This window comes from Pipistrellus kuhlii, unplaced genomic scaffold (assembly GCF_014108245.1).
Source record: "Pipistrellus kuhlii isolate mPipKuh1 unplaced genomic scaffold, mPipKuh1.p scaffold_m20_p_1, whole genome shotgun sequence".
Taxonomy (NCBI): Eukaryota; Metazoa; Chordata; class Mammalia; order Chiroptera; family Vespertilionidae; genus Pipistrellus; species Pipistrellus kuhlii.
Genome location: NW_023425404.1, coordinates 105,100,937 through 105,125,535, shown reverse-complemented (window position 1 = coordinate 105,125,535; position 24,599 = coordinate 105,100,937). Strand labels below are relative to the sequence as shown.

At 39.0% G+C, this 24,599-nt stretch overlaps 1 protein-coding gene and 1 long non-coding RNA gene across 3 annotated transcripts in view; one reads left to right on the top strand and one right to left on the bottom strand.

Moving 5' to 3' along the window:
• Nucleotides 1-8,097: 8,097 nt before the first annotated feature.
• LOC118730809 lies at nt 8,098-24,375 on the top strand. The gene is made up of 4 exons (XR_004991626.2): nt 8,098-8,137; nt 10,219-10,532; nt 19,667-19,669; nt 24,361-24,375. It is a non-coding gene; the product is annotated as an uncharacterized LOC118730809 (long non-coding RNA).
• YME1L1 (YME1 like 1 ATPase) overlaps nt 21,251-24,599 on the bottom strand; it is a 73,036-nt gene continuing 69,687 nt past the window's right edge. Inside the window, exons 16-19 of one of the 2 annotated variants that reach the window (XM_036459042.2) lie at nt 23,609-23,735; nt 23,445-23,518; nt 22,495-22,581; nt 21,251-21,928 (exon numbers count right to left, since the gene is read on the bottom strand). In XM_036459042.2, the coding sequence (XP_036314935.1) occupies nt 21,785-21,928; nt 22,495-22,581; nt 23,445-23,518; nt 23,609-23,735 (432 nt within the window). In that variant the 3' untranslated portion in view covers nt 21,251-21,784. Of the gene's footprint in view, nt 21,948-22,494; nt 22,582-23,444; nt 23,519-23,608; nt 23,736-24,599 lie in introns of both variants that reach the window. The other variant, XM_045587785.1, reaches the window with a different exon arrangement.

The window sequence follows — 24,599 nt, the reverse complement described above, 5'->3', positions numbered from 1 at the left end:
GCTACATCTTCACCATTATTTTATATCATCACACTGTATGATCCTGCCATATTAAATTCTATGTAAGTCCTTGAACAAGCCTTTTTGTTTAAATTAATAATGCTATCTCTCTTCAAATGCCTCTCAGGACCCCTTCACCTAAAGGTGTTATTTCAGGATTAATTTCAGATTATTAGTACTTCTGGAAAGACTCTGATTTTGTAAGTATAATATTCCAGAATGTACTGCAGAAACTTTATTTTTCAAAATAATTTGAAAACTCTACTCCTTACTTTCCCAAATGTCCACGTTAATGAATCAATAACACAGTGGCTATCACTCCAACAACCTCTTTAATCTGATCATATCTGTATTTCTTCATTTTTTTTTCCTACCTCTCCCCTCAGCTGGTTTAAAATTGGTGAATAGGTAACAGAGAAATCATCAGAAGCCAGGTGTTAGGGGAAAATGTCCTTACCCTACTCAGCAGGTGAAGAGGGTTCAGCACCAAGGACAGAGGTGCCCAAACTTACTTGTCTCATTCATATGCTTTTAGTCATTCCATGATTATGTTCCTTAGGCTAAGAGCTCCCCCTTGCTGATAAATTTATCTGTCATAGCTGTCATCTTATATTGAAATTATTTGTTTCTTATGTATCATCCCTACCACACTTAAGGGTACCCTCCTTAGCCTCACTTAATACAATTCCTGGAACTTAGTAGACTCAGTAAATTATACATGAACTAATAAATGAATCGATGACTCAATAAATAGACAAATACATTTCAGAAAAAGGAACAGTAAAGTTTTAGGACACACTTAGAAAAAACAAGTATGCAAGGATTCATAAATCATATATTTATTATTAGCCTTTCAGACATCAGTTCTCAACCCTGGCTGTTTGTCAGAATTATCTGTAGGAATTATTAAAAATGCAAAATCCGGAGGTAAGATGGCAGAAGAATAGATGGGCGGATTCTGAGCCCTCTCCCGAAGCAGAAAGAGAGAGCAACTGAGGGTCTTGTGCTGTGAGTGTTTATTAGCAAGCTGGGAGACAGCGAACACCGGAAGAAACTGCTGGGGGGCCGCTGACAGGGGTACCCCTCACAGGGAAGCACCCACGCAGGCTACGTCCCAGACCGGAGTTACCTACTGGCTTGGACGGGGAAACCTCGCCATCTTGAGAGGAAGATAGGATCGTGTCAGAGGCCTGAATATCCACAGCTGCAGCGACCACCAAGCATCTGTGACCCCCAGAACGCGGATCCCAGGCGGCGCGAACACCTGGCCTCACAGGAGTGCCCCATTGCTCAGCGAAAAGGAGAGAGAGAACTACACAACAAGACATCCTAGATCACATGTGTCAAACACAAGGCCTGCGGGCCAAATCCTTCCTGCCAGGCCTTGCAATGTGGCCCGCACCGCACTGTCATCACTGCACTCCACTGCGTTTCCATCACAATGACAGTTTATGACTGTTCAGTAAACCATTCGGCCCGCGATTTAGGCTGGATTTTAGATTTTGGCCCCTTCTCTGATTGAGTTCAACACCCCTATCCTAGATCATGGGAAGACCAAAAAACAGCCTGCATATGAAAGAAAAGCAGGCTTCACCAGAAAAGGAAGTAAAAGAGATAGAGGCAAGCTACCTACCAAAGCAAGAATTCAGAGTAATGATGATAAGATGGCTAAAAAGAATGAAAGACAAATTTGACAATATGAGTAAGAACCAAGAGGAAATGAAGAAAAACCAAGAAGAAATGAAAAATGACATTGCTACTGTAAAGAACTCAATAGAAAGCATCAAGAGTAGATTAGAAGAAGCAGAGGACCGCATCAGCGAGCTAGAAGACAAGATGGAAAAAAAATACCCAATTAGAACAGCTTCTGGAAAAAAAATTAAAAAACAGGAGGAAAGTCTAAGGGAACTTTGGGACAATACAAAACAAAACAATATTAGAATAATAGGGGTTCCAGAAGGAAAGGGAATTGAGGAAGACATGGAAAACGTATTTCAAGAAATAATGACAGAAAACTTTCCTGAGATAGAGAAGAAAAAAACCACACCAATCCAAGATGCTCGCAGAGTCCCAAGCAAAATGAACCCCAGAAAACCGACCTCTAGGCACATTATAATTAAGCTGGCAAACACCAACGACAAAAAAAGAATTTTAAAAGCAGCCAGAGAGAGATAGAAAGTTACATATACAGGAACCCCCATCAGACAAGCAACTGATTTCTCCACAGAAACTTATCAGGCCAGAAGGGAATGGGATGAAATATACAAAGTCATGCAAAGGAAGGGTCTGAATCCAAGAATACTGTACCCAGCAAGGCTATCAATCAAAAGTGAAGGTGAAATCAGGAGCTTCACAGACAAAAACAGACTAAGGGAATTTATCTCCACCAAACCAGCAATGCAAGAAATGCTAAAGGGTCTACTGTAAAATTAAAGAAATAGAAAGCAAAGAAGGAACACAGGGGTATAGAATAAAAATGGCGTCAAATAAGTATCCATCAATAATAACTTTAAATGTAAATGGTCTAAATGCTCCAATCAAAAGACATAGGGTGTCAGATTGGATAAGAAAACAAGACCCATATATCTGTTGTCTACAAGAAACCCACCTCAGAAAAAAAGATGCACTCAGACTGAAGGTGAAGGGATGGAAAAAGGTTTTCCAGGCAAATGGAAATGAAAAAAAAGCTGGGGTAGCAATACTTATATCTGACAAATTAGATCTCAGAGTGAAGGACATAACAAGAGATAATGAAGGCCACTTCATAATACTAAAGGGAGCAATCCAACAAGAAGAAATAACCCTGGTAAATATATATGCACCCAATATGGAAGCACCCCAATATATAAAAAAACTGCTGGAGGATATTAAGGGAGAGATTAATATTCAATAGCAATACAATCATAGTAGGAGATTATAATACCTCACTGTCACCCTTTGACAAATCATCTAAACAAAAAATCAGCAAAGAAATATCAATCCTAATTGACTCGCTAGACCAGATGGAATTAATTGACATCTTCAGAACATTCCACCCCAAAGCCACAGAATATACATTCTTCTCAAGCGCACATGGAACATTCTCAAAGATAGACCACATTTTGGGACATAGGCAAAGTCTCTTCAAATTCAAGAAGATAGAAATCATATCAAGCATCTTCTCAGATCATAATGGCATAAAACTGGAAATTAACAACAATGAAAAAAATCCAGAGAAATCAAACACATGGAGACTAAACAGCATGCTATTAAATAAGGACTGGGTTACCAAAGAAATCAAGGAAGAAATTAAAAACATCCTGGAAACAAATGACAATGAAACACAACTATCCAAAATCTATGGGACACATGAAAAGCAGTTTTGAGAGGAAAGTTCATATCCCTACAAGTCTATTGTAAAAAAACTAGAAAAAATGGTAACAAATGATCTAACCCTACAACTCAAAGAGTTAGAAAAAGAGCAACAAGAAAAGCCCAGGGTAAGCAGAAGGAAGGAAATAACAAAAATCAGAGTGGAGATAAACGACATAGAGACCAAAGAAACAATACATAAGATCAACAAAACCAAGAACTGGTTCTTTGAAAGAATAAACAAGATAGATGAACCTCTAGCCAGGCTAACCAAGAAACAAAGAGAGAGGACCCAAATAAACAAAATCAGAAATGTAAGAGGTGAAATAACAACAGACCCCACAGAAATACAACGGATTGTTACAAAATACTACGAATAACTCTGTTCCAACAAACTGAACAACCTGGAGGAAATGGACATACTCCTAGAAAAATATAAACTTCCAAAACTCAATCAGGAAGAATCTAAAAATCTCAATAGAGCAGTGACTTGGGATGAAATTGAAACAGTCATCCAAAAGCTTCCAGCAAACAAAAGCCCAGGGCCAGATGGCTTCACAGGAGAGTTTTACCAAACATTCAAGGAAGAACTAAAACCTATCCTCCTCAGACTATTCCAAAAAATTCAAGAAGAAGGAACACTTCTAAACTTCTTCTATGAAGCCAGCATCACCCTAATACCAAAACCAGATAAAGACAACTCAATGAAAGAGAACTACAGGCCAATATCCCTCATGAACATAGATGCCAAAATCCTCAACAAAATTCTAGCAAATCCGCTCCAGCAGAGCATCACAAAGATCATACACCATGTCCAAGTAGGATTTATTCCAGGAATGCAAGGTTGGTACAATATCCGCAAATCAATAAACGTGACACATCACATAAACAAGTTGAAAGATAAAAATCATATAGTCATATCAATTGATGCAGAAAAAGCATTTGATAAAATCCAACACCCTTTCCTGATAAAAACTCTCAACAAGGTGGGAGTACAAGGATCATACCTCAACATAATAAAAGCTATATATGATAAACCCACAGCCAACATTATACTCAATGGGCAAAAACTAAAACCATTCCCTCTAAGAACAGGAACAAGACAGGGATGCTCACTATCGACACTCCTGTTTGACATAGTACTGGAAGTACTAGCCATTGCAATTAGACAAGAGGAGGAAATAAAAGGCATCCAAATTGGAAAAGAATAAGTAAAGTTATCCTTATTTGCAGATGACATGATATTGTATATAAAAAACCCAAAAGACTCTATTTAAAAACTAATTGGCTTAATAAATGAATTTGGCGATATAGCAGGATACAAAATTAACGCCAAGAAATCTATGGCATTTCTATACACCAACAGCAAATTTATAGAAACAGAGACTAAAAAAGCAATTCCATTTACCATTGCACCAAAAAAATTAAGATACCTAGGAATAAACTTAACTAAGGAAGTAAAGGACCTATTTGCGGAAAACTACACGACACTGAAAAAAGAGATAGAGGAAGATGTAAACAGATGGAAGAACATACCATGTTCATGGATTGGTAGAATCAACATCATCAAAATGTCCATACTTTCTAAAGCAATCTATAGGTTCAATGTACTTCCCATTAAAATACCAAGGGCATATTTCACTGACCTAGAAAGAACTCTCCAAAAGTTCATTTGGAACAATAAATGACCCCGAATAGCCACAGCAATCCTGAGAAAGAAGGGTAAAGTAGGAGGGATCTCAATACCAGACTTCAAACTGTATTACAAAGCCACTGTTCTCAAAACAGCCTGGTACTGGCACAAGAACAGACATACATATCAATGGTATTGAATCGAGAACCCAGATATCAACCCAAATCACTATGCTCAATTAATATTTGACAAAGGAGGCACGAATATACAATGGAGTCAAGACAGTTTCTTCAATAAATGGTGTTGGGAAAATTGGGCAGACACATGCAAAAGAATGAAACTAGATCACCAACTTGCACCATACACAAAAATAAACTCAAAATGGATACAGGACTTAAATATCAGACGGGAAACCATAAAAATACTAGAAGCATCCACAGGCAGCAAAATCTCAGACGTATGCCAAAAGAACTTCTTCACTGATACTGCCCCTAGGGCAATGGAAGCTAAAGAGAAAATAAACAAATGGGACTACATCAAAATAAAAAGCTTTTTTACAGCAAAAGAAACCATCAACAAAACAACAAGAAAGCCCAAGGTGTGGGAGAACATATTTGCAAACAACACCACTGATAAAAGTTTAATCTCCAACATATACAGACAGCTGATACAACTAAATAAAAGGAAGATGAATGATCCAATTAAAAAATGGGCAATGGACCTAAATAGAATATTTTCAAAAGAAGGCAGAAGGAAGGCCAAAAGGCACATGAAAACATGCTCAAAGTCACTAATTATCCGAGAGATGCAAATCAAAACAACAATGCAGTACCATCTCACACCTGTCAGAATGGCCAACATCAACAAATCAACAAACGACAAGTGTTGGCGAGGTTGTGGAGAAAAAGGAACCCTCGTGCACTGCTGGTGGGAATGCAGACTGGTGCAACCACTGTGGAGAACAGTGTGAAGTTTCCTCAAAAAACTGAAAATGGAACTCCCATTTGACCCAGTAATCCCACTCCTAGGAATATATCCCAAGAAACTAGAAACACCAATCAGAAAGGATTTATGTACCCCTATGTTCATAGCAGCACAATCTACAATAGCCAGAATTTGGAAACAGCCTAGGTGCCCATCAGCAGATGATTGGATCCAAAAACAATGGAACATCATTCTACACAATGGAATACTATGCTGCCATAAAAAGAAGGAATTCTCATCATTTGCAGCAACCTGGATGGAATTGGAGAACATCATGCTGAGTGAAATAACTCAATCAATGAAAGAGAAACACCACATGGCCTCACTCATTTGTGGATAATAAAGATCATTATAAACTGATGAACCAAAAGATAGATATAGAGACAGTAAAGCAACAAGCAGTTTGTCAAATTACAGTGGGGAGGGGAGGAGGATCTGGGGGGGATAATAGATCAACCGAAGGACTTGTATACATGCATATAAGTACAACCAATGGACATAAAACTCTGGGGAGGGAGGGAATGTGTGGGAGGGAGGGAGGGAGGGAGGGGGGCAAAAAAAATCAATAAAATGTGTAAAAAAATAAAAATAAATTAATAAATAAATAATAAATAAATAAAATAAAGTAAAATAAATATGATGTGCTTACAGGCATAGATGAAAACAGCTCAAGTGCCCATCAGTAGATGAATAGATGAAAAAGATGTAGTACATTTACACAATAGAATACTATGCTGCTGTATAAGAGAAGGAAATCATATATACTATGTTGAAGCATCCATCTTGTATGAAAACTGCTGTTTGAAATTTTAACCCTATTTGGCTTCTGTAGATTTATCCTTCTCCAGACAAGGTCATCAGTGCTAGCACCAGGCCAGGCCTCTGGTTGAGGTCTCAAGGCCCCAGTACACACTGGCTCTTTAAGAACTTGCAAAAGGGGGCCGAAAACACTCCATATTTGGGAGACAAAGAAGGTAAAATCATATAAATAGAGAGAATTTCTGCATGTTGGGGCCCAGAATTTAAGATACATTTTCCCCTGGACCTGCGCATAATAAATGTATTAATAACTCCATCTCTCTAAGCATTGCTTTGCTCTTCTTCGGTTTTCTGTAACATTTACTGGTTCCCTGACCTAGAAATAACGTTTGGCCTCGGTGAATGGGCCAGGTGTGGGGCCGGGGAGCAGGAAAGGCCTCCAGGAGATGCTGCTCTTCTGATTTAGCAGAACTGACCCGAAGGACTCCAGGCGCTCCTGGGCCTCAGCCCAGGATCCGGCCAGCATCTGGAGAGAGTGTACAGGCACTTCTGGACCTGTCTACAGAATCTGTAAGGTAGGGGCCCCATCAATTCAGCCCACTCCAAGTGAGTGGAAGCGGGAGCTTAATCACCTCCCGGGAGGCCATAGAGAGCTTCCTCAGGCAAATTAATCAGGAGTCAGGAATCAGGTGACTGTTTAAACTCTGGGTAAATATCTGGTAGAAGTAAAAAACTCGAACTAGCTAGTATATAAATGTGGGACTCTGTAGGTGAATGAAGGAATTAAGAGTTCACTCTGCTGTTTGTTTGTGTGGGACTAGCCAATTTATTACCGGGACTGGATGCAGTCTTAAGTTTCTCACCAAGACGTTGGTCGAGAATTCTGTTCTGGGACATGGGTGCCTGGAGTGTCCCCAAGACCATTTGGGGAGCTGGGCATTGTTGTGTTTACCTGCTCAGCTCCAATCTGGACTAGTCTGCTGAGAGAGTGTGAGTATGGTTGTTTGTCTGTGTTGGCATAATTATCTGTTCATTAAATGGTCTGTGTGAAGTGAAAGCTACTTTGTGTTAACTGGCTATACACATGGGAGTATTTGTTATCTCTTCCTGTGGTGTAAATTGTTTAGAGATAGGGCAGACCTGCTCTGGTGGTCTGCAAACGTCTTAAGCAGCACTGCTGAGTTATTTTTCTCAGAGATGTTTGCTCTCAATCACAGTGGAGGGAATCAGCCCATTTAGCTAATAAAAATGTCTCTCTAATTTTGCATAAGTAAGGGTTTCGTTTGCTCTGATTTATAAATTTGCTATATTAAATTGAAATTTTAAAGTACTAGGGTTAATTTAAAGGTATAAATTTGTGACATTTCAAGGAACAAAGAACTTTTATTTATGGCATTATTTGCTCTTTTGGTGATGGGAGACTTTCAGGACTAGGGCTCACAGCTCCGCAAAGCGGAGAGATTTACAGGCCTGTCCCTGCCTGTGACATCATAGTTCAACGTGAAACTAAGGCTGAAGTTATTATTAACTTGGACCCCTGATTCTAATAGCATTCGTAACTGGATTAAAGATCTTTTCTTTCAGGAGACCATCCAGGCTTTCAGCTGACAAGAAATCTCCCTACACACCCTTATCTTCCTCCTCCCTATCTTTCCAGACTAATAGTTATTTTTCCACAGGTCAAAACTCAGCCTTCGAAAGGGAGGACTGCTATAGTGGTAGTCTGTAGTTTTCTCTGAAACTCCCACTGTTTCTGTTTCTCCTTTGTAGAAATTGTCTTCCTCTGACTCACAATCGGAAAGGGAGACAAGCAACTGGACTGGGGGACGGGACAGGGTGGGGAAGGGGTGGTCAGAGAAATCAAGAGTAGTAAAGGAGGAGGGTTTAAGATCCTCTAAGAGTCTAGGGGCTTAGAGTTAAAATGTATGAGGGAAACCAACGGTTACAGATTTGAATGAGAAAAAAATATCCTTAAATGTAAAAAGCCTGGTTATACAGGATCTCAGATCGCTTGCCTTATTTCCCCTGCTAAGGACAGAGTAAATGGTTAATGCAGAGAAGGGGAGGGGGTGTCAGCAGTTAATTATGAAGCTGGGAGAGACAGGGTTTTATTTTTTACTGGCTGCAGACCTCTGCTGGCCTAGGTGTCTTATCAGAACTTCTAGCTTCCCTGGTGATTTAAAACTGATTGCTAGGCAGACTCATCCCCTAAGAGCCAGATGAAAGAAGGGGGTGAGGGGGGCTGGATGCCTGAGCTGCCTGCAGTGGCCTGGATCTATGAAAACGGAAGCTAGAGCTAGTGAAAGCTCCCTGTTTGCAAATGTACTGAAAGGGTTCAGTACCTGTTGCTGCTGGAAGAGGAGGGGCTGAGATCCCCTTCCAGTGCCATCCCTTGGGAGAGGCCTGGTCGCTGCTCTGCCATGAAGGGGACTGGCAGAAAGACAAGGGGCCTAATACCCAAGCCACTGCCACAGAAGCGCTTTGCAATATGCTAAGCTGTTTCTAGTTAGTTACAACTCTGGCTGTTTTAGAATGGCAGCTTAAAGTTAAAGAGCAAAGGAAAGGCACTTTCTCTGGACCCGGGAGCCTTCAAGACTTTGAGACTCTCCAAGAGAGGAGCTTGACTGAGGGATGGCAGAGACCCTGTTGGGTTAGAAGGACCTAAGGCCACATGTTAAGCTTATAAATTACAGCTTTCTAGGCAGATGTCCAAGCCCAGTTATATAGGGTTAAGCTGCCTGTTTACAACAAAGCAACTTTCTCCCATGCTAGAATAAATTTCAGGGAAATTAGGTAGGCTGTGTTTGTGGCTAGAAAGAACTGGCCACCATGCACAGCCCTGACAGTGGCCTGCAGAAAACTGTATAATAGACTTAGATGATGCCTGCATCTTCATGGGCATGACTCCAGAAATACAAGGACAATTTTGCTTTGTGTGGGAAAGTCAAGAAGACTTTAGTCACCTCCCTAAGATATTTATTTAGCCCTACCATGTGTGATATATGATAGCAGGAGATTTGGTTACCTAAGGTGGCCACAGTGCCAATATTAAACTTCATTGTGTTAATAATATTGCATTAACCTTATAGATTTGAATGCAGTTTCCAAAAGGGCAGGTGCCCAAATGGGCAAAGAAAATACCCATCTGATTTTAGTCTCTATTGAAAGACAGTTGGCAGCCTTGCAGGACTGTGTGACCATGTCCATGTCAGGTATGGCAAAAACCTCAACTTTAGGAAACTGGAAGGCCTGTTTGGAACAGAGGGAAGTGGGGAGTACCAGCCCTTTGTTACAGGAATTACAGACCCCATGAGGTCCTGTGACATGTGAGACCCTGTAAAGCAATAAAGCTCCCTTTCTCAGCGGGCATGTCACCCCTCCCAGAGACCATATGACAGGTCAAGTAGGGAGGAGCCCTACTATTAGGACAGCTAAAATTGTCTACTTGAAAATAGACACATTTTGAATTTCTCCTTATTACTTAAAGCCAGTTATATTACTCTGAAGAATCCATAGAAAGGACTGACAAGGAAAATCAGAAGATCTTAAAGCAGGTCAGTATATTTTTCTCCTTATATAATTCCTCTGAAATTTGGCAATGCTTAATAAATCATGGCAATACATTTCTCTGCATAAACTCAATAAGACCGGTTTCTAATAGTGGTTTTATTGACCGCAAACTTTGACTGTAGTGTCATGTTTTAAAGAACCCTGTCTGAACTCTGAAGACTTGAAGCCAATAAGAGTGCCAAGGAAAAGCCTGGTATCCTGCTTGGAAGCCCTGAAAATGGCTGGTGCTGGAGCAGTCAAGGTCAATGGAATCCCAATGTGACTTCATCACACCCGGCTTAAGACAGCCTAGGAAAAATTTAGAGTTCAGGACTCTTCAGACTCTCTAAAGATTACTCCTGGCCCTCATTGCAGGCCCTTATCTTATAAGCAGGCCCCCTAACTTTATTAGGCAGAAATTTAAGATTATAGTCCTCAGGGGTAAATATAACTACAATAACTGAGTCAATGATTTGATTCATGTACATAAAACCAGTGGAAAATGTAGCAAGTTTAACATCTATAAAGAAGGTTTGATTTTTTTTTTTTATATTGCTCAATTAACCTCCTGAAATCTTGCTCTTGAAGTCTTGGTCAATATTTTCTTTTAAATTTATAAATAGGCATTTGCACTTTCTTCTAGTTCTTTTCTCATTTTCTATATTTAAAATTTTTAATCTGGAATTTATTTTAGTCTAGTTACTTTTCTCCAAATACTCAACAGAAAATTCCACCATTTTTAATTGAACTTTTCCTACACACATGAAATATCACCAATATCAATTTCTAGAGTCTTATATATATTTGGGGTGTTTGGGAATTTTCCATTCTATTCCAATCATTTATTTGTAAATAAATAATTTGTCAAAGTTTATATCAGATGTTGATAGCTAGAAGGGTAAACCTGTGTGTGCTATACAAAATTTTCTTAATTTCCTCACAACAATGAAAGATAGCATGTAACTGAAATAATTTTAAAACATATTTATTTGGTTGTAAAATTGATAAACACAGGAAGAACACACACTTTGAGAAAGTGATTCTTTCTAATCAGGACCACAGCCATCTTCCCACTTCAAAGTTCCTTCTGAGGTCCCTCCATAAAGAACATAGGTGCACAATGATATAAAGCAGATATTGGATTTTACCCGAAGAACATTTAGCCCAGAAGTTGATCAGTTATGGGAATTATTTCTCTCATTATGCATTTTTCTATAGCATGTAATATTACAGTGTAAAAATGTGTACATCCTATATAATAGAAGCCTTATATGCATATCCACAGAACAACCACTATGATGCACACTGACCACCAGGGGACAGACGCTTAATGCAGGAGATAAGCCTGGTGGTCAGTGTGCTCCCACAGGGAGAGCTTCACTCAGCCAGAAGCCTGGCTCAAGGCTGGCAAGCGCAGTGGGATGACAGGAGACTCTTCTGCCTCTGCAGCAGCACTAAGGATCAATGAGCAGGCAGTTGGTAAGGAGCTAGGGGTCCTGGATGGTGAAAGGGTACAGGCTGGGCTGAGGGGTTTTGTGTACCAGGCCTCTAGTCTATTACAAAATGTTGTATATACTTAATTTTGTTTCCAATATTGATATATCAGTCAAATGTTCTATAGGAGGAATTGTGAGTGGGTCCTTTTGTTTTTGCTCATAAAGTTGGTCTGAGGGCTAGACCCCAGGTCAGGTGTTCCCTGGAGAGGAGCTGTGGGGCCCTGGGAGGAAAGTCAGCCCAGCGCCCTGGCTGACAGGAGACTGCCCTCCAGCTGCTGAGCCAGAACCACCCACCTCCTCCCAGTGGACCCCAGGCCCCAGTCTCCCAGTCCCCATTACCTGCTCATCCTGTCCCTATCATTCAGGCCACTTTTCCTGAAAAATAGGATTTGCTTCACTTTCCGCACGTTGCCCACGCTGGCAGCTTTGTGGATTGCTCCCATATCTTTTTCTCGAAAGAGAGGCCTTTTGGCTCCCACACCACTGCTCCCAGGTTGGGTGGGGGAGTCCATGGCCACCATGCGGGGACTTCTCAGAAAAGAAAACACCTTGTTCATGGCAGAGAGTCAGGGCTTCAGAGAAGCCTCACCTTCCCTCCGCTTTTCACTTTTCGCGCCTCCTGAGCTCAATACCAGCTCTCTAGCCAACCACCTCACGCCACAGCATTCAAGCAGGGCAGTTTGGCAGTTTAGCATCTCTCCTCTCGGAATCATAGTAACCAAGCAACGGCCTCTGACATCACTAGGCATGTGCATAGGGCCTTGTGGTCAAGGATAGCCAGACCCCATGTGCAAGGCCCAAGTAACTCAAATCTCAGAGAATGCCTGGTGGGTGTGTCTCCCTGGTTAGAGCTTCAGCCCAAGCACCAGAGGGTGGCAGGTTCCATAATTAGTCAAGGGCTGAACCGAAGTTGCAGATTAGAGCCCTGGTCCCAGTCAGGTGCATTCCAGAGGCAGTCCACCAAGGTCTCCCTCATATTGATGTCTCTCTCTCTCTCTCTCTCTCTCTCTCTCTCTCTCTCTCTCTCTCTCTCCCTCTCCCTCTCCCTCTCCCTCTCCCTCTCCCTCTCCCTCTCCCTCTCCCTGCACTCCTCCTCCCTCTCTTCCTTCCACAAAGAAACAATTAATGGAAATAATATTCTCAGTGAGGATTAACAAAAATTAAATTTTTTTTTAAAACTTAGTGATTGCCTGTGGGCAGGTGTGGGTTCTGTTCCAACACCCCTGGGAGTTGGCCAAGTGTTTGCAGAGGCTTGCAATAGTTACCCCAGTAAAACAGCAGTCTTTGCCTAAGACCAGGGCTAAGGTGGTGTGGAACTTCAGGACGGCCAAGGTCTGGTCCCCCAGAAAACTCCCCTTAAAAACATCTCTAACTCTCCCAGTTCCCTAGTTTATCTGTTCCACACTTCTCTGGCCCCAGCCAATCTCCAGGGAATTTAGTGGAGGCAACAACAGAAGGATGCTTTCATGGTTTCAGAGACTGTGGCAATGTGTCTCTGCAGGTGCAAATTTATGGGAAACCAGTGCCTGTTCTGCAGATGAAAGCACCTTTCCGCAGGCCTCTTACTCCTCCCCCTTTCGCCCTTTATAATACATTGCATTTCTCCAAATAAGTCTTTAATCCACGATTTATTTTGGAGTCTGGTGTTCACATTTAAGAACTTCCTTAAAAAATGGCTATTCACCTGCCCCAAACCACCTTTTCTAGCCTAGTTTAAAATGTCACTTCACTGTGCATTATTAATACTCTCTGGTTGTTTTGTTTTTTGGGTGGTCTGTTTTATCCATCGAATTGCCTGCTTCTTTATGCATCTGCACTGCACGATTTTAACTTCTTTATAAAATGTAGTATTTTAATTTCAATGTTCTCCCTCATTATTCTTTTTCTGTCACCTCCTGGCAATATTTATCTTGAAATTATTTGAAATTAAGTTTTAATCAGTATTCCAAGTTAAAAAAAAAAAAAAAAACTTAGTGAGATTTTAATTAGCTTGAGAATTAACTTTAACTGACAATCTCTTGAATCAGTATATTCAGATACATATGTCTCTCAATTAATTTAAGTCCTATTATATGTTTTTAGCTTTTCGTTTTTTGGTGTTTTTTTTTATATATCTTTTAAAATACTCTTAGAGAGAAACTTCTGTTGCCCCACTTATTTATGCTTTCATTGGTTCCTTCTTAGATGTGCCCGGTCTGGGATTCAAACCCACAGCCTTGGAATACCTGGACCATGCTCTAACCAACTGAGCTCCCAGGCAGGCTGATACTTTCATTTTTGGATTTTTGTTTTTTGTGGTTGTTGCTGACACTATTAGTGATGTGGTAGGTGTTTTCCTTGTAAATCTTGTCCACTTCACACATACCAGGGATTTTCCATTTTTTATTGTGATGGAATATTTTCCCACTATCATTATAAATGATTATAAGTATTTGTACAACTGACAATCTGATTGAAGAAATTTTCAAGCTATAATTTTGTAACTGGTGAAGGAGTTGACAGTTTATGGCAGTTTTGCAGGGAAGGCAAACTAGATGGTAAAGATTTCACCAGAAATCTTTATTGAGGAATTTTATGATGTAATATTGAGGAATTTTATGATGCAGATGAAAAAAATAAAGTAAAATGCAAGCAAGAGGGGTTGTTTTTATTGAAGGGTAAGATAATTCCTCAAATCCCATTAGCCACATCCTTCAGTAATGCCCTTATTGAGCTTATCATCTTCACCATTAGGAAGCCTCTTATGCTCCAAACATGTTCCATATTCTTTAAGATTTACAAAGTTAAAGTCTAAATACTCATTTCCCCTTGCTTTCATCTTTCTCTATCAGCAACTCCTGTCTTTCCATCTTTATTCTATTTCTTAGGAAGGTAAAATAGGTTGACTCCATATTCCAGAGTAACTGGTATAAACATGTATCAATAGTTCTTAATCCAGCAATTACAATTAGACTACACCTGCTATGGTGGATGCGATGCACAGGAACAGGAGCAGGCACACAGCAACAACTAATGCAAACCCAGCTAACTCAGAACTTACCACATTCCTACTACATTTTCTAATGAGTTCAGGAGCTAGCCAAAATGAAAAATAACAGAAACCAAGACTGCATAAAATGCACCAGGAAAATGTGAACCTTTGGTAAACCTTACAGCAAGACAAATACATAGGTTTTAATTTAGGTAACGTATTTTCCGGCATATAAGACGACCCCCTAATTTTACAGTGAAAACATAGGTTTAGGCCTATATTCGCTGTATAAGACTACCCCGCACTTCCGAGGCAACACCAGTTCTTTTTTTAATAGACCGCCTCTCTGACTCTGGCCAATCTGAGCAGGCCTTTTACTAGAACACAGTGTAGCTTCGGGTACAGAACATGTATAATTTGCATGCATAAAAAGCCTGCTCAGATTGGCCAAAGAGGCGGTCTATTAAAAAAAACTGGTGTTGCCTCGGAAGTGGGGGGTAGTCTTATACAGTGAATATAGGCCTAAACCTATGTTTTCACTGTAAAATTAGGGGGTTGTCTTATACGCCCGGTCGTCTTCTACGCCCGAAAATACGGTAGTTATTCTTCTGTTGCTATTTATTGCCATTTTGTTCTTTGATTCAATAGTTTACAAAATTGCTTGGGATGAAAACTCAGAAGCTGAGTGACTGGATCTTCCGCAAAAATTGCTGCTGGTGAAAGGTCCCTGCTGAGGGACAAGTGCCTTCATTGGTAAAAGAACAAACCAACAAGAAAAAATTCTCAGGACGACTTAGCTATTAGACCAACTCTTCTTCTTCTTCTTCTTTTGTGTGTGTGTGTGTGTGGTTTAAACCACGTGTCAAACACAAGGCCCGCGGGCCAAATCCGTCCCGCCAGGCCTTGCAATGTGGCCCGCACCGCGCTGTCATCACTACACTCTGCTGCGTTTCCATCACAATGACAGTTTATGACTGTTCAGTAAACCATTCGGCCCGCGATTTAGGCTGGATTTTAGATTTTGGCCCCCTCTCTGATTGAGTTCGACACCCCTAGTTTAAACTATGATCACCAAGCTTTTGCCTCCTACAGCAGCCCAATTAGAAAATGATCTACTGTACCCTATTTGCTCCTCAGATTTACAGGAGAGGCGCTCTGTAGTGACATGTGAAGAGAAGGCTGACATTCCTGATTCAGCCTACAGTGAGGATCAGAGACATGACCCGGCTGCAGAGAGGTAGGAGGCAGTCACCAGGACTTCAGGTCAGTGGACCCTAGTGTCTCTCAATGGACCAGTACTCAGAGTAAATGTTAGACCAACTCTGAGTTTCTGTGTTTCCTTGGTCAAATGAGTAATCGGAATTTAAAAATTCCCCATTCCCAGATTTTTGTAGAACTAATATTGGACCCAGAGCAGATGCCTGTAGAAAGGTGTTGCTTGGAATCCTCATGCCTATTGAAGTCTCAAATAATGCCCTGGTTCAGCCTCCCTGCACACTCATTAAATTTACGCTAATGGAATTTATAATGTGTAGACTAGTATTTGTTTTGTGATGAAAAATGACTGAGAGATGGATGCCTTACCAATCCCTTAGCAAAGGTTTTCCAATTCCAGTTCAAAGGTTGTCATTAATGTGTTTTCCCTGTAAGAGTAACCAAGAAACATGGGTAACTCTTTTTGGAAATGATTCATTCAGTCTCTGGGATGTGCAAAATCAGGGCAGGCTTGAAAATGATCTGAACATTGAATGTCCTTGTGAGCCAACACACAGATCCACCAGCAGGAGGAAGTCCTGGCTGATGAGATGTAAAGAGAAGGTTGGTCCAAGATTTGGCTAAATGCCAGGCAATGCAGACCTAGCAATAAACCTTAAGCAGCAAGATTTAAACATTCTATAAATGAACAGACATGAATGGCTACACATTCTAGCAGGGACAAACTTCACAAATTTGCTGGAGGCAACTTACTAAACAAAACAATGACAACCCTCTATAAAGAAAATCAACTCCATATTGCAACACTAGCTGAAGTTCAGTAAGTTTAGAAAGAAGAAAAAAAAAGATTAGAAAACAAAGAAATAAGAAAGTGTGACCCTTACTAAGGAAGAAATAAAAACTATCTCCTCGAGATGTTGAATTTATCATAGGCTTAAAAGCATCTGTTGTGAACTTGTCATGTTTAAAGAATTAATGAAAGAACCAAGATTGTGGAATAGATAAACACCTATACTGGTTGCCTCTCACAACCACATCAAAATTACAACTAAAAGGCAGAACTATCACCCAGAACTACAGGAAAGCTGGTTGAGCAGAAGTTCCACAACTAGAGTTTTGAAGAAAGCGCATTAAGACTGGTAAGAAGTGAGGAGGCACGGAAAGTGCTGGCACCTGGATGTGCTGCTCTTTTAATTGGGAGGGAGATACAAGCTTATACTTGCTCTGAACTCCAGGTCTGGAAGCAACTCTAGGGGACCCAGACACATACGGAGAGAAACTGGACTGTCTGGCATTGGAATTGTAATGTGAGGGCGGCTTTCTCTCAGAGGTGCTTGCAGTGATCATTGTTCCTGCACAGAGGCATGGGATGCAAAGACCTAGGGACCGCTCTGGTACAGGGCTGACTGGGAGCCATTGCTATTTGCTCTACCCTGGAGATTCCCAGAGATCCCGCCCTACCCAATTTACAACCCTACCCAAACTGTGCACATCAGCTTTTGCATATGAATGGCCTGTCCTTTCTCTGCCTAAAAACCTGTCAAATTGCAGCTGGATCAGAGAGCCCCAGAACTTCCAAAAGAAGGCCCAAGTCCCAGCAGCAGCAGCCTGCCTTGCTTCACAGCTGAGCCTCGTCTGGCCACTTCCAAACCCCATACAAAGAGGAGGAATCTGCAGATGTCTTTGTAGCTACTGCTGGCATGCCCAAACAGTGGGCTGACCTTGCACCTCCTTGGAGATCCAAGAGCCAGTGTACCCAGTGGTCAGAGTGAGACCATACCAGATTACAACTCTCCACATCCATAAGAGACACACTCAAGGGGCAGACTCAGCATCAAAATCCTGCTGTAGCAAGTCCTGCCCAATAAGGGTGTCTCCTGTGCAGCAATCTTCCAGTATAGACTCAGCTGATCATCACAGCCAATTGGCCTGGAGGTCCATTCCCCTCAGTGATATCAACAGCAATTAAGGGTTAACTACAATAAAACTGCAAACAACCCACAAAGGTATGTACCAAGAGCATCCACCTCAGTTGACTGCGGAGGCTGAGCCACTGAGCCCTATAGGAAACCTACCACACAAGGCCACTCTATCAATCAAGGAGACTTAGCAGCTACCCAGTACATAGAAACAAACACAAGGAAGCAGCCAAAATGTGGAGACAAAGAAGTCACAAATGAAAGAAATGGATAAAAGCAAAATACTGGATATAAAGTTCAAAACCACTATTATAAGGTTATTCAAGAATATTCTAGAAACCTCCAAGAAATTTAGTGAGACCCTCAAGGATATGAAAAAGGACCAACTAGAAATTAAGCCTACACTGACTGAAATAAAGAATAATATACAGAGATCCAACAGCAGACTCGAGGATCCCAAGAACCAAGTCAAAGATTTGAAATGCAAAGAAGCAAAAATACCCAACTGGAAAAGCAAAAGGAATCCAAAAATATGAAGACAGTGTAAGGAGTCTTTGGGACAACTTCAAGCATACCAACATCCAAATTATGGGGGTCCCAGAAAGAGAGAGAGCGCGCAAGATATTGAAAACCTATTTGAAGAAATAATGACAGAAAACTTACCCAACCTGTCGAAAGAAACAGACTTACAAGTCCAGGAAGCACAGAAACCCCAAACAAGAGGAATCCAATGAGGACCACAGCAAGACACGTCATAATTAAAGTGCCAAGGGCAAAAGAATATTAAAAGTAGCAAGAGAAAAACAGTTTCCTACATGGGAGTACCCATATGACTGTCAGGTGACTTCTCAACAGAAACTATGCAGGCCAGAAGGGAGTGGCAAGAAATATTCAAAGTGATGAACAGCAAGAACCTAAAACCAAGATTACTCTCCCCAGCAAAACTATCATGAAGGTCAGATAAAGAGCTTCACAGGCAAGAAAAAGCTAAAGGAGTTCATCACCATCAAACCAGTATTATATGAAATGCTGAAGGGTATTCTCTAAGAAGAGGAAGAAGAAGAAAAAGGTAAAGATAAAAAATTATGAACAACAAAGTGAAAATAAATAAAGATATATCAACAAGTGAATCTAAAAGTCAAATGAATAAAAAAAAATGAGGAACAGTACAGATTGGTGAATGTAATAGAATCAGGGGCATGGAAAGGGGGCAGACTGACAATTCTCGAGGAGGAAGGGGTTGTGGGGGTGGAGGAAGAGACTGGACAAAGAGCTGACACCTATGGATGAGGTCAGTGGGGGTTGGAGGGAGGAAAGGCCTGGAGTGGGGTGGGAACTAGGTGGAGGGGAGCTATGGGGAGAAAAAAGAGGAATATCTGTAAAAATCTGAAAAATAAATATTTTTTTAAAAAAGTCAAAGCTGAGAAAAACTTCTTAAAAATAAGAGATAAATAACCTATCACCAAAGGAGACCAAAATTTTGATTAATAGCTAACTTCTTTCCAAAAATAATGTAAGTATATCCAGCATAACATATTCAAACTTATTTTAAACAAAAAACTGCCAGTCTAGCATGGCTCATTGGTTGAGCTTTGACCTATGAACCAGGTCACAGTTCAATTCTCAGTCAGGATGCATGCCAGGGGTGCTGGCTGATTTCCAGTAGATGGCATTCAGGAGGCAGCCAAACAATGATTCTCTCTGATCACTGATGTTTCTCTTGCTCTCCCTTCCTCTCTGAAATCAATAAAAAATATATATTTTTTTAAATCTTTAAAAAAATAAAAAGTCAGTCCCTATATTATGCTAAACCCAGCAAAACTCTTTAAAAAAGGCAAATTAAAGATATTCCAAAGAAACACTAAAAATATAAGATAGCAGTATAATATTGTATTGTTGAGTTCTAATATATAAAGATATTACAAATGACAATATTAGCACAAAGAGAAGAAAATACTAAAATATAGTTAATCCATGTTACTAGAATTAAATTTGTATTATTTTGAAGTATACTGGGATAAAGTGATGTGTATTATCATCCTTAAAGCAATCACTAAAATATAACTTAAATAAAAGAGGAACACAGGGGACCTGTTTAACTATGAGAAAAACAGAAAACAAGCTCTACCAATGAGCCAAACCAGCTTCGGCAAAAAAATGAAATAGCAGATATTATAAACAACTATATCAATATTATAATAAATATGAATGAATCTTACCCAACTGAAATAACAAAAGAGATTGTCAGAATGGATTTTAAAAAGGCAAGATCCAGCTGATAAAGGTCTTGTAGTCATAGTATGTGATTTCTTAAAATGCATAAGATAAGCAACAGTGCAATATACAAATGGTGATGTACTGTAGAACTGTATATCAGAAACCTATATAATTTTACTGACTGATATCACTCTAATACATTCAAATTTTTTTTTTAAACAGAAGACTATAAGAAGTACTGTATAATATATTGACACACTGAAACCCTCAAACACTGGTGAGTGGAATATAATATTGTTGTATAGTTATTTTGGAAACAATTCCTCAGTGTCATAAAAGTTACCATATGACTGACCAACTTTAATCCCAGAAGTCTAGCAAGAGAAATGGAACACAAATACACACAATGGCATGTACACACATATACACATACACACACAAAGAGGGAGAGGGTAGAAGGGAAGAAAAGAGAAAAGGGGGGGGCAGCAATAGAAAATTAGGCAAATGAACACAATTAATGAATCTCTGTCAAGAGAATATGGAAGTTATTTCTATTATTCTGTTAACATTTCTGTAAGGTTGAAATTACAACAAATTTAAAATTATTTTTTAAAAGGGCACAAATATCATGTGGCAAGTTCCTGTAATCAACATCCTCAATGAAGACATATAAGGCTTAAAAGTTATTAGAAAACTGCAGGTAATTTTAATAAAATCACTTCAAGAATATAATTTGGTTAAATATAAAAAGCAATAAATATTCTAAAATAATTTTTCTATTGAGTTAAATAAATTTGTAAATCCTGTAACAGCATGTTCATATTCACAAAATCTGAACAAAAAACAAACACAATTTTCCATTTCTGATACAGTGTAATTCAAAAGTTCATTTTGAAGGGGACTGAGCTTTTTATCTAATTTTACTTTCAATATCAAGCATCATTATATACTTATTCAAAATTGGAAGTGTCATTTTTTTAGTTAACAAGACTGCAGTCCTGAAATAAATTTCATTAGTGACCATGATATTGTTAAAAAAAAAAAAAAAAGGGGGGGGGGGGGCCACAAAAATGCAAAACATTTTTAAAAGTTTATAATCAATTAAATTCTGATTGTACCTTTACATTTACAATTCACTATTTTTAAGATTTTAAAAAAAATACAATTTTATATGTGGACAATCTGGAGCATAATTAAGTGTATCTTAATGAAGTTTCCACAGATGTATGTAGAAATATGGTTTACCAGCAGCCAAAAAGCTTCATTTCTTTATTAAAGATCAATGGTACTACCTAGAAATGAGGATAATTCTTCAACAATATCATTTTTTCTAAGTAAGAAGACTTCCAAGGAGCTCAAGGCACAATTTTATTCACATCTAGTAGAATAACCCACCATAAAATCATTATTTATGTGCAACTAAATAACTGATGGACATTTCTCAAACAAACTGTTTCAATCCTGATAGTTCTTTATTTTCTTTAACATAGTTGCTATAGATTGCTAATTTGCAATAGGTGTCATCATGAGAATAACCAAAAGTAGATAAATGTGACAAAAGGTTGACAGTGTTTCACACCCTTGAATGATACCAGGTCAAGAATGGGAGAGAAGTGTTGCAAAAGGAGAGTACTGCAATGCTACTTATATTCTTGCAGTAAAACCAGCAACGGACTCATTTCAAGAGAGATCACCTCAATTCCAATTTCTTCCCCTCAAGAACAATTTGAATCTCTTTGGCATCCAAAGTCTCATAGGTCAATAAAGCTTCTGCTAAATTCTTGTGCTCTTTTGCATGAGTCTTCAAGATATGTTTTGCTCGTTCATAGGAGTCCTAAAATAGAAAAGCAGATCTATAAGAGGCAAAAAACAAAACAAAACAAATACAAACCCAAACCTTAAGAGAAGCAAAAACCATAAATGATAAAATAAAAAATCTATGTACTCTAAAAATGTGAAATCAATTTCTATTTATAAAAATAAAAGCATTTAAAATTTTTACTTATTGATTTTAGAGGGAGAGAGAGAAACATCAATTTGCTGTTCTACTTATTGATATATTTATTCATTGGTTGATTCTTTTTTTCTTATTTAATCCTCATCCGAGGACATGGATAGTTGTGTCTCTCTCTCTCTCTCTCTCTCTCCCCCACTCCTCTCTCCTTCTTTCCCCTCCACCCCAGCCTCACCCCTTCCACTCTTTCTAAAAATCAATGAAAAAAATATCCTCAGGTGAGGATTAACAAATAAATAAATAAATCATGGTTGAAATAGTGCACCTATTATCTTTATTATCTTTATTTCTAAAGAACAAAAGGGTTCAGTTGTCATTTGGTAAGCACCCAACTATTTAGGCACATTATGACTAAATAAATAAATATAGAAAAATATGATAATTACCTTCAGAAGGATTCTGATTTCTTGTTCAATAGCTGATTGTGTTTCTGGACTTAGTTTCCCTGTATCACTGTAGGTCATAACTCCAAGCTAAAACAAAAGGGAAGAAATTGAACAGAAAATAAAACAAAAACTCCACAAATAAAACCTAACAGAGGAAGTACCATCCTATACATAAGAAAACCAATTTCATGGGGAAAATTAAGAAATCCTATATAAAATGGCTTTAAGGGCAAATAAATTTATCATTTTTCTGAAAGTATAACACTAAAACTAAAATGTGAGCAAGACAGAAAATTTAAAATCGTAAGTATGCTTGTGAGCGCCTTCTTAGAAATCTTGGCAGCTATTCCAAGTCCAGAAATCCACAATTCAGAGTATTAGAATTGCTTCATGGAACCACAGTGATAATGCAAGAAAGTGATATACGTGAAAAGGGTAAAATATGGCAGGCTCAGCAAGTATATTTTTTACGTCATATGAATAGAAACGGCTAAAGAATTTGTCTTATTATTTTGTTAACTCATGAATGAATAATTATTAGTGTTCAAGTGGCTAGAATGAAAACAATACTCAATTACCCAGAAAATAAGATTTAGTTTAGAACAGTGGTTGGCAAACTCATTAGTAAACAGAGTCAAATATCAACAGTACAATGATTGAAATTTCTTTTGAGAGCCAAATTTTTTAAACTTAAACTATATAGGTAGGTACATTGTTATTAACTTAATTAGGGTACTCCTAAGCTGGCCCTTGCTAAAAACTCAAGGGGCCAAAGAGCCACAAATGGCTCACGAGCTACGGTTTACAGACCACTAGTTTAGAATAAGATAACTCCATTTGGAATGAGACAGAGGAAAGTAAATGTTATCAATTTATAATGAAAACTCTCTCTCAAGAGACATTTGGCACATATCATTTAAGACATAAGGAACAATAACATTAGCCAATACCTTTTCACTCATTCCAAATTTGGTAACCATCCACTTTGCTATTTTAGTTGCATTATCGAAATCACTGGAAGCACCTAAAATTTAAAAATAAAGATAGGACTCATTTAAAAAATATCTTTAAACCAACAAACACAATTTGAACTAACGCCATTTTTACAACCAACCTGTTGTAATATGGTCAGTCCCAAATATAAGCTCCTCTGCCACTCTTCCTCCCATACTAACATCCATTTGTGCAAGCAGCTGAGCCCTGGTTTCATTCCACCTGTCATTCTCAGGCAACAGGGACACCTAGACAATTGAAAAACAGAAAAAAATTTCAGAGAGTTTTAGAACACCTACATTAATAACTAGAATTATCATCTGGCCCTCTCACCTTACTTAATATTAATACCATGATGCTGAAAGCCCAAAGATTTTTATTAGAGATGACCATCAGGTGACTGATGGAAAAAACAGCCATTTATAAAATAAGGAAAACTTTATAAATGTATTTATAAGGCAAAATACATTTTATAAATAACGTAGATAAAGCTGATATAGGACTCTTCTATCCTCTGTTGCACAAAAATGCTTAAAATCTCTACAATTAGAAAGATATGAGAACAAACTTTGTACTCAATAAGAAAACTCTTAGAAAAACTACTGAGTCAGTACATAATTTCTTTAGTGGGAGGAAAAAATGCAATTACATAATTAAGAATTACAATTTGCTGCTATTCCAGAATTAAATTTCATATTGAAATATATAGTAATATCAAGGATATTCTTTATTAAAAGATAAATTTCACAAGTATCTCTAATTTCAAGATGGTTCAGGATGTTAAAGAAAATATCAACAGCCCTAGTTGGTTTGGCTCAATGGATAGAGCATCAGCCTGTGGACTGAAGGGCCCCGGGTTTGATTCTGGTCAAGGGCACATGCCCAGATTGTGCGATGTGCAGGAGGCAACCAAACAATGACTCTCTGTCACTAATGTTTCTATCTCCCTTTCCCATCCTCTCTGAAATCAATTAAAAAATATATTTTTTTTTTTTTTAAAAGAAAAGATCAACAACCCTAGGTGGGTTGGCTCAGTGGATAGAAGATTTCCATTTCAGTCAAGAGCACATGGCAGGTTGCAGGCTCAATCCCAGTGGGAGGCGTAAAGGAGG